Genomic DNA, 10,396 nt, shown 5'->3' on the forward strand with positions numbered 1-10,396 from the left:
GGTGGGGGGTTCAGACGTAGGAAGGGGGGGAGACGTGAGTAGGTGGGACTCTTTACAATGTGAAATAGTTGGGCGGGAACTATCATTCATTTCAGCTGTTCATCTAAATACATAAATGAATCATAATCGTTAAAATGTCCTAGTAGGACAAATGTTTCTAGGATAAATTCAAAAACCCTCTTCTCTTATTATATAGATACATATATTACAATTTATTTACCTGAATGGATTTCTTTTCTAATGTACTTCTAAGCTCGCATGTTGCATCATACAGTAGTGTCTATGGCTGCCACAGCTGATTAGTATTGTATGAAACAAAGGAGAATCAAAATCAAAATGAAGGTTATAGAGAAAATGTACTCTTTGATATATAGTAAACGTCAATAGTATACTTACCAGTCATGTCCAAAATTAGGCAGTTCATTTTACACTCATTGCTTGCCTTGAGCCTTACACTTCCTCCTCCCAAACCTTTCTTAATATCCTACCACAGGTGATGTTCAATAGATGGTTAGAAATAAGAAACAGATAGAGTACGTGTCTTTTACTTGACACTATGACATGTTTGCCCGTCAGTCACAATTGATTTAGCTAATATTCAGTGGCTTGGACCTAGAAATTGTCTCAGGGAAAATCTATGGTAGACATAGTTTAGGGTCTAATTCAGGATTTTAGATTTGTGGAGTAAAATGAAAATGACCTGTCGCAGAGACGAATGGAATTTGTCAAACAAAGGAGATTCAATGGCAAGTATGAGAAATGAACTCACTCTTGTAGCTTCTTTGTGACGGCTGAGACATGTATATATTTGAGTGCTGGGGATGCGTCCCAAAATTGAGGTGTTTGGTTTGGCAACATGCAACAGAACTCTGAGTATTGACACTCCAACCTGAAATGCAGCGTGGAGTTTAGACTTCGATTAAAAACTGTAAACATCGAATCATACTCATACTGTTAAAACAGCATGTTGTAAATGATTGATAGAAATTATGCATTTCTAAAGACACGATCTTTAGAACATACTTTGTCCCACTCAAATGAGTTTGTTGATGGCTTATAGACCAAGTCTTCTCCATAATACAATAAAGCCAAACTTGAATAGGGAAGTAATCCTTTTATGTGATAGTAACTATTCTGAAGGAGAGATTGAGAGTTTTAATGTGTATAAAATTGACAGTTGTCTGTATATTTATAAGCCCTTGCAAATCTCTTCTATTGAAAAGACATAATCCTTTGTTATTATTACTATCAAACATGTAGAAATCTCTTTTAAGATTGTTTTGGATATGACTTATAAGTTAGCGTTTTTATTTATTACGAAAAAACATGTAGAAAAATAGAGAGATGATGTGACCCAAACCAATACTTAATACATATACCTCTTCACCATCTAGAGTGTTGATCATCCAAAACATATGGGACACCCTTAGGCTTGGTCTCATATATAAAGCCATACAAGTTCTGCTACTTTTCAAATCTAGGACAATTATACGATAAAAAACATGAAACATAGTTACAAAACACATTTAGAACTAGTTGATCCATCTTGATTCTTGTTTTCAAATTCCCCATCTGGTATCCGTGACACCGTGTAACTACATTTCTTATACTATTCCTTGGTAAAATATGTTGCTAACTTTGAATTCATTGTCAAGAAGAATAAACTCACAGAAATAATGAGACCCATTGGCACTGAAATTAACAGAACACTGAAAAATGAACACAGACAAGCCAAGAAATCCAGCTTATCAACTTTCCACAATCGAAATGCAGCCTGGAAATCAATTAGTCCGATCACAGCAGCTATGATCATTGCTGCTAATACAACATTCAGAGTCCAATAAAATAGTGGAACAAGAAATGACACAGTGATTGGCACGGATGCTGCCATTATAATGTTTGATACTGTTGTTTGTGCTCCAGCATTGTAGTTGACGGAAGACGAAGTGAATGAACCTAAAACAATTATTATGGGGCGACACAAAGTGTTAATTTGGTGAGGTACTTAAAAAAATGCTGTGTTCTATAGAACAAGTCACATATAGCCTTACCTGTGGTAACAAAACAAGAAAAGAAAGAACCAACCATGTTCATGAGGCCAATTGCCATCATCTCTTTGTTTCCATCAATATGGTAGTTTTGTAGCGATGCAAATGTCCTTCCCACAGTAATTCCATCCTTTAAATATATATATATATATATATATATATATATATATATATATATATATATATATATTTTATATATAAAAATGAAGAAAATTACTCAAATATTTTAGACTATAATAATGGCCAACAGGTTAGGTCAACTGTGATTTTTTTAGGTAATTAACTTACAGTGAGTGATAAGATTCCAGTAGTAATGCCTGTTTTTATGGCGAGAGATAAATAAGGGCATTGGAATATTAATTTAAGTGGGTTGGGCCCTTGATGTAATTTCCCAACCTGTTAAAAAAATGTATCAAGGCTGTAAGTCCTGTTTGGCTCATATTTCTTAGAAGTACTTGCTGGATTTTGAAAAAAAAAAAAAAATACAGTATTTTCAAAATTCTAGCCAAATGGTGCTTGCAGCATAATTGGAATATCACTTCAATTTTTAATGAAAAAAAAGAAAAAAGAGAAAGAGTTCATCTTGCTCAAGTTAAAACTAAAGGGAAAATCAGATCATACAATTGATATCTCTTGAACTTTAGGCTTGACAATGCAAACAGCCAGTGTTGAGACAATAACAGAAGTTAGTGGGGCAGCGGCTGAAACCCAGAAAAGCTTCTGATTCTTCTTGCTCTGTTAAGGTAAATCAATTTGGGGGGGGGAATCCATTTCAAGATTTAAATATCCTACTAGTGCAAGCCAAGCTAACTTCATTTCTGTGCAAAAAAATAAAAATAAGTTACATAAATTCATTTGAAGTACTTCTTGTGCTTTTCAGATGAATGTTTGTTCTGGTTTTGTGCTCAAAATTAATCAAGTTATTTCTGTATTACTAAATAGAATGATATTTAAACACTTATATTTGCCTTGCTTTCAGTAGAAAGATCAAGAAACTGAAGCCCATAAGCATGGTTCTCCACGACCATTACAATTAGCTCTGCCGAGCTCTCTCTCTCTCTCTCTAAGAAAAATGTTTAGGACCCTCGTAAAGGAGGATCCGTACGACCCCCACTGATATATTGATTATTGATGTGTTTGAATTTTTTTTAAAGTTGTCTCTAACAGTGACATGAATGGTTCAAATCATTTTAGGAATTGTGGGGGTTGTGTTTTGTGTGGGGGTCTCTATCATTACTGCACACTAAAACATGTTTGTCAGAATGAAGATGATTGGTAGTTCGAATTTGAGTTTACTCGAAAGACGTAACTCAGATGACCGGTGTAACACTTGTTTATCACGGTTGTTATCCTTGTCGACTGCGACTATCACCTTCTTGCCAGATGACCAGAAAGCCAAAATTAGGGCGATTTGGACAAGTCAAAATTCGGGTGATATAGCATTGCTCATGCTAGGAGATGGTATTGTTTCTTAGGTACCTCATTGATACGTTAAAAAGGAGTTGTTAACACAGTAATAATTTTTGGAAAAAGGTTGGGACTCCTTTTTTTAAAAATTGTATTGTGATTGTTTAACTTTTTGTTTTGTTTTGTTTTGTTTTTTTCCCTCTATCTCTGGCTAACATGTGTCTTTGGGGGTTGTGAGAGTCAAAAAAAAAAAAAAAAAAAAAAAAGGTCCGTATCATTTTTGATAATTTTTGTCTTATTGGTGAAATGAGTAATCCCAAACAGTCCTTTTAGCTGCTGCGTGGCTATAATGGTTGCTGCACCTGATGTAAACCCAAAGAAAGTGGCCTTGGATGGAAAATCAATCATGAAGATTATGAAGCCTAACCTGTAATTATCCAAATTATACCAAGCAAGTTCTGAAGCTAAACAAAACTTGTTTGTATATTCTATGTAGCCACTTTCTGTGGAAGAAGAGAGTAGAAATTAATTTACAAGTTACAAATCCTTTCAGTAACACTTAATAATTGGATAAATTACAAACACACCCTTGAGGTTTACTTAAATTACAAATTACTACCTGTAGTTTTAGAAATTATATTATGCCTCCTAAAGTTTTTAATTTCATAACAAATAGGTCTTTTTATTAATAAATTATCAAGTTAATTAATAGCTTTTAATAATGTTAAAATTTTATTTCAATTAATAATTCAAATAATTTTATTATTGTATAGGTGGACAGTTAAAAATTTTACTTTTGTCAATTAATTCTGTCAAATAAAAAATTTTGACAGGAAGATATTTGTAATTTTTTAAACCACACAGAGCAATTTGTATTTTAAGTAAATCTTAGGGGGTGTATTTGTAATTTATCAATAATTTAATAATTTATGTGTGCATAGTTTGTATATACAAATTTTAAATTTTAAGTTTTGTCAATTTAAACTCTAAACATTTGATTTATTTTCAATTTAAACCATTTATTTATTTCCGTTAAGTAAAACTGATAGGAAAAAATATATTTTAGTTATTAAACTCAATGAAAAATAATATTTTCGACATTTTGGTAAATTTATATTGAGTTTAATGATTAAAATATGTTTTTATATTAGTTTTACTTAACAAAAATAAATTGGTGGTTAATATTGAAAATAAATTAAAAGATTAGGATTTAAATTGATAAAATTAAAAAGTCAATATTTATTTTATTACAAATGTCAAATTTTGGAGTTTTTTTTTTTTATTATAATTTTCCAAATATTTTGTTCTTTTATAGGTAAATTATGTATTGTTGTCTTAGCCATTTAAATTTTGAAATGTGCTTTTTAATCTAGTTCGGACTCCCCATAAAACAATTTATCCCGTGGCAACTGACTTAAAGTGAATTAGGAATTGGCGATAGGAACTCCCGAGATGCATCAGAATTTTCAGGTGCAAAAAAATAATTTCAAAATCTCTTGTTAGAAGGGATTGCCATTAGGCATTTCCAAAAAAAAAAAAAAAAAAAACAATTCTGTCACTAAAAATTTCTCTTAAAACAGAAGCAAAAATGGAAAATCCTCTCATTAGAATCAAAACTAACTCAAAGCAGACCGCGAATGAATGGAAGTGCCAACCCTTTCTTGTTTTTCATTCCATTGTCGCGTTGAAGATCTTGTGTCAACATTTTCATGGCTGAGCCTTCCACAGTGATGATATGCCGGCAACAGCTTCACCAACTGTCAGATAAAGTCCATTCGCCCCCAAGGACTCCAAGATGTTCGACTGATGTAGCTTTTCCATCACATTCCCCACAGGATTTGCCAACACAAACTATATAATATGATTAAAAAAAATCAAAATTTTAGCAAGATTTTACAAAATTATCGCTAAAAATAATTGAAATTGATTGTGTGACGTGCTTGCCTGAAGTGATCTTTTCTCAAGCATTTTTCTAAGCTCGCATATCGTGTCAATCCCACTTGTGTCTATGGCTGTGACAGCTGCAAAGAAAAAAAAAATTCACTAGTTTAGCCAAATTTTATTTAAAAAGTCCATATCTTGAGGCTGCCCAGCTCATAAACTCTTCGACTACTGATTTAGAAAAAAATTAAAATGGAGCGGTAAAATAATTACATGACAAAGTAATGGTTTGTGAGTTTTTGTGATGCACTTACCGGTCATATCCAAAATGACACATTTCATTGAACTTTCGTTAGTATTTGATTCTATTCGCTCTTCTTCCTCGCAAATCCATCTTAGTATTCTGCAATAAGATGTTAAAATTCATGGTGAATTGTAATGTTTGTTCCATATCTTGTATTTAATGAAGGCCTAGCAAAGAATGTAAATATTACTTACCTTTCTTGGAGGTACGTGGAATTGGCAAAGAAGAATGGAGACTCAACCGCGAGTATGAGGAATGAGGGGATTCTTAAAGCTTCTCTGTATCTGATAAGATTTTGGTATATCTGTGTCCCCGGAATGTTTCCTAAAACCATAGTGTTTGGCCTCGTAACATGCAAGAGAATCTTGAAAACTGAAACCCCAACCTGAATTTGCAGTGAAAAAATGAGTTACTCATCATACATATAACCATGTATTTCTAAATCATATATACGACCGTGCATTTGGAAAGAAAAACGCACAGCAATTGCAAGGCCTAAGGGCACTGAAATGAAGAGAACACCGAGAAAAGAACTCAAGCAAGCCAAGAAATCGAGCTTGTCAACTTTCCACAAGCGAAATGCAGACTGATAATCGATTAGCCCAATCACAGCGGTTATGATGATCGCGCCTAGAATGACATTAGGAGTGTAATGAAACAATGGCATGAGAAACAACAGAGTCACAAGCACAGTCGATGCCATTATCACGTTTGAAAGTGCTGTTTGCGCTCCAGCGTTGTAGTTAACAGCAGAACGCGAAAATGATCCTATAAAATTAGTTTTAAAAAAGTGATTAAAACCAATTTACTGGAATTTATATATATATATATTGATTGATGTGTTAAATTAGAGTATGCCAAATTATGGGGAGATCATCACCGGTTGTGACAAAACACGAAGAGCAAGAACCGGCCATGTTCATGAGACCGATAGCCATCATTTCTTTGTTACCATCCACTTGATAGTTTTTTAAAGAGGCAAATGTCCTTCCCACTGCAATTCCTTCCTGCAAAATAAGAAAAATGCTTCATATAATAAAAATGGTGACTCAATGCACGAGACTTCTGCTAAAGTAGTGTCTGGAGAGGGAATTTGCCTATTTTCCATGTTTTAAGTTAGACAAAGTTATGAATGACTTACTGTAAGAGATAGTATTCCAGTTACAATGCCAGTTTTGATTGCAACCCCCAAGTAAGGGCCATGAAAATATAGCATGTTTGATGAAGGTGGATTCAGACCCTTCGGTAAGTGCCCAATCTGTACATCAAAATTCAAGTGTGAAAAACACAGCAGGGAGATAATTTTCAAGGGATCACCATTAAATTATAATCTATGAAGCATGGCTACTGACATGACAAAAAGATATGGGTATACATTGAAATTTTTGTTATAATTTTTAGTATTGTATCATACATAAGCACAAAAAATAATTTCTTTAGGAATTAAGTATTAGTTGAAGAACCAATAATTAAGGTTTTTTTTGTTTTGTTTGTTTGTTGTTGTGTTTTTTTTTTTTTTGCTCTTGCTGGTCCTATAAATTTTTTTATTTAATTATCAAGTCTAAACAGTTTATAATACCCTTATGCTTTTCTTTTCACATTTACAAAATTTATAGGCAAAAATTTTATATGCAAGTTTAGTATCCGATATAGGTATGATACAAATACAACTATCCGTGCTTCACAGATTATAAGGGGAAAGAAATAAATAGCTCAAATAACCACATCTTACAATTGAAATTCCCTGAGTTTTGGATTGGAGGAGGAACACAATGAGGGTAGAGAGAAGAACTGATGTTAATGGGGCAGCTGCTGATATCCAAAAAAGCTTTGGTTTCTTCATACTCTGTTTCAGTTTAATTAAAAAAAACAGAACTTTACGAAGTAAGATCCAGTTGGTTAATAAGTAAAGAAATGAGAAATTAATTTTGGGGGGTTTTGTAGAGACACTTACAATCTTCCTTGTTGTCAACAGAAACATTAGAAAAATGGTGCCCAATACAATAGTTTGCCAAGACCACTGCACAATTCAAATGTAGGGAAAATTAGTAAATTATTTCTATTTTGGTTGGTAATTTCTGATACCTTTTTTTTTTTTTTTTTAATTTCATCGACTCCTTGAAAAAACCATCTAATTAACTGAATTAACCCTTCTTTTTTTAACCAGTTTATAAGTTGATTTTTTCATTCGTGACATTCATTTTAAAATTATGTCACTTTTTTTAAAAAAAAAAAAAATTGCTTTTAAACTTTTAAGATTCATCTTGACTGGACGACTTTTAAAATAAAATGAAAAAATAAAAAACAATTCACTAAATACAAAAATAATTCAAATTTTGACAAGAGAGAGCATATAAAAATTGGTTTTTTTTTTTTCACTGTAGTTTTTTCTTTTTTTTTTTTCTTTCTATTTTTTGGATTTCATAGTTTAGTAGAAATTGTCACATTGGTCTGGAAGACCACGTGGTGCCTCAAATCGAATGTGATTGGTGGAAAGAGTGTGGTCTATTGATTTCTATTGGTGATGGGGAAACATCAAGAGGGCATGGCAATTGATGATTGGTTGATAATTTTCCTTAGTGCAAAAATTGTTTTTGGATCACAACAAAAGCTTTTTGAAACTTGTTACCTCATTTTTGTTCTTGAAAACAGAACACAAGACAGGGACTATTTGCATCTGGGTAGTGAAGTGAACAATCCCAAGCAGCCCTTTCAGTTGTTGCAATGATACAATAACTGCTGCACCAGCCATGAACCCAACAAGAGTCGCTTTCGATAGAAAATCAATAACAAATCCTAACCTGCAATAATCACAAAATCCAAATCAGAATACCCAAAACCAGAGAGAATAATTTTTTTTTTTTTTTTCTCTAAAATCTTATCACTCTGTTTGGTAATATACTAGACAAAAAGAAAAAGAAAGTGAGACTTTACCTTAGAAAGCCCAGAGAAGCTTGAAATATGCCAGCAAAGAAAGTAGAAGTAAAAGCCAACTGAAGATAGAGAATTGGTTGTTCAGCATAAGAAACTGTTTCACTAAGCATGGTGCCCATTACCAGAGATGCTATTGAGACTGGACCCACTGCCAGGTGTCTTGAACTCCCAAGGATTGTATATATCAATGGTGGCACAAAGCTTGAGTCTGTAACATTCAAATCCCAATTCAATTTAAAAAAAAAGCAATAAAAAAAAAATAAAAATAAATAAAGAGATTACTGAACGTAGTAAGAGAAACAGAGTAGTAATGGTGTTGTTGACACTTACAGAGCCCAATTATAGGTGGTAAATTCGCAAGCTTTGCATAACTTATTCCCTGCAGTGTATGAAATCCCACATTAAATCAGTGAAAAGGAATTAACATTAATTTTTTTTTTTATACCCTTCAATTTGTTTCAAGCAGTACTTCATTTTTCAATGAAATTAGTCATGATCCAAAAGATTTCACAAAACTAGTCTTTTTTTTCCTTTTTTTTTTTTGGCTAGAACAAGTAATCTTGGCAAGACAAACCAATTGAGATGATTCAAAATCGCGTTATCAGGGCACAGTATTGAGTGTATCCGCTAGTGCAGATGGCGATCGTGAAATTTTAAAATTATTAACAACACCCTAAAACTCAATTTTTAATACGTGGGCGTAACCAATTATAACTGCTAAACCGGGCTATAATGGCACCGGTTTTTCAAAAAATTATTACATTTCCCCAATGCACGAGATTCTAACAAAAGCATGGTTTGAAAAATACAAGATATACACCTTAGTCGATTTAAGAAGAGTGTGTTTCTTTCTGTGACTCGAAATCACACCACCAAGACCCGAGAGAGAGAGAGAGAGAGTAAAGAGAATTGTGATATCTGACCTGTGGGATAGCAAGGCTAGCAATGGTGAGACCAGAGATGACATCAGACCTGAGAAGGTCAAGACTGTAACTTGATCCCCATTGAAAAACAGGGAAGAAAAACTGAAGACCCAGCACCAATTTCCTCAACCACGTTTGGTTCTTGAACTGGTGAAGCGGGTTGTCAGGGAAGAAGATCTCAGAGAGTCTGTGTCTCAGTTTTTGAAAAGTAGTTTTGTGGGGTGGCAAACAGACTCTGTGCAATTCCAATGGTGGCATTGTCTCTGTAGAAATTGTCACTGTGGTGGTTTCATGGTCTAAAAAGTGTTCCACTCTGTTTGAATTTATACCCATCTCTTCACAACCCACCCAAAATATTCAGAACACAGAGAGAGAGAGAGCGAGAGAGAGAGAGAGAGAAGTGTTCAGTTATGTAGGAAGTTGTTGAATTTTGTAGAGGGAAAACGAGGGTTTATATAGAGTTGGGACAAAAGGAATTTGGCCATATTTGAGGCGCTTGTTTGTTCCATGGAAAATGACAGAAAATGATACTTTACATTTTATTACATTTATTTATTTATTATTATTATTATTATTATTATTATTATTATTATTATTGTTCTTACAGATAAAAAACAGTGGCATTATCATTATAAAAAAGAGTAGTTAGAAATTTCATTTTTTAAAAATGAAATGATTCATGTAATTTTATCATTGTATAGAATAGTAGTTTAGAAATTTTATTTTTTTAGTTAGTTTTGTTAAATAATTTTTTAAAAGTAACATATATTTTAAACAAATTTCAAAGAATTTATTCGTTACATTAAAGTTTTTCTGGTTAAGGCTTGTGTTGTTTATCACAAATTCTACTCTAACAATCTGAATCGTTAATTTTGTAAGACTTTATATTTAGGCCGTTC

General features: G+C 32.9%; 1 protein-coding gene and 1 pseudogene across 1 annotated transcript; both read right to left on the reverse strand.

Moving 5' to 3' along the window:
• Positions 1-1,609: 1,609 nt before the first annotated feature.
• LOC145812855 (putative sulfate transporter 3.4 pseudogene) lies at positions 1,610-2,109 on the reverse strand (annotated as a pseudogene).
• A 2,760-nt stretch (positions 2,110-4,869) lies between these two features.
• On the reverse strand, positions 4,870-9,922 carry LOC114319693 (putative sulfate transporter 3.4). Its single transcript, XM_028266744.2, has 13 exons — positions 9,498-9,922; positions 8,905-8,953; positions 8,575-8,782; positions 8,270-8,441; positions 7,595-7,660; positions 7,373-7,486; positions 6,782-6,898; positions 6,521-6,647; positions 6,122-6,408; positions 5,835-6,025; positions 5,651-5,739; positions 5,400-5,476; positions 4,870-5,306 (listed from the first exon to the last, which is right to left on the reverse strand). Exons 1-13 carry the CDS (start codon positions 9,828-9,830, stop codon positions 5,163-5,165), a joined length of 1,974 nt encoding a protein of 657 aa, XP_028122545.2. The 5' UTR covers positions 9,831-9,922; the 3' UTR covers positions 4,870-5,162.
• Positions 9,923-10,396: the final 474 nt, after the last annotated feature.

The sequence above is a fragment of the Camellia sinensis genome, chromosome 15 (assembly GCF_055761805.1).
Source record: "Camellia sinensis isolate YWXY chromosome 15, ASM5576180v1, whole genome shotgun sequence".
Lineage (NCBI taxonomy): Eukaryota > Viridiplantae > Streptophyta > Magnoliopsida > Ericales > Theaceae > Camellia > Camellia sinensis.

Excerpts from the sequence above, each read along its gene's own strand:
- LOC114319693 (XM_028266744.2), bottom strand. The coding sequence starts at position 9,830 with ATGGGTATAAATTCAAACAGAGTGGAACACTTTTTAGACCATGAAACC. Across the intron at positions 8,783-8,904 it reads ACCACCTATAATTGGGCTCT|ACTCAAGCTTTGTGCCACCA; the intron begins GTAAGTGTCAAC and ends TGAATGTTACAG. Across the intron at positions 6,409-6,520 it reads TTCGTGTTTTGTCACAACCG|GATCATTTTCGCGTTCTGCT; the intron begins GTGATGATCTCC and ends CTAATTTTATAG.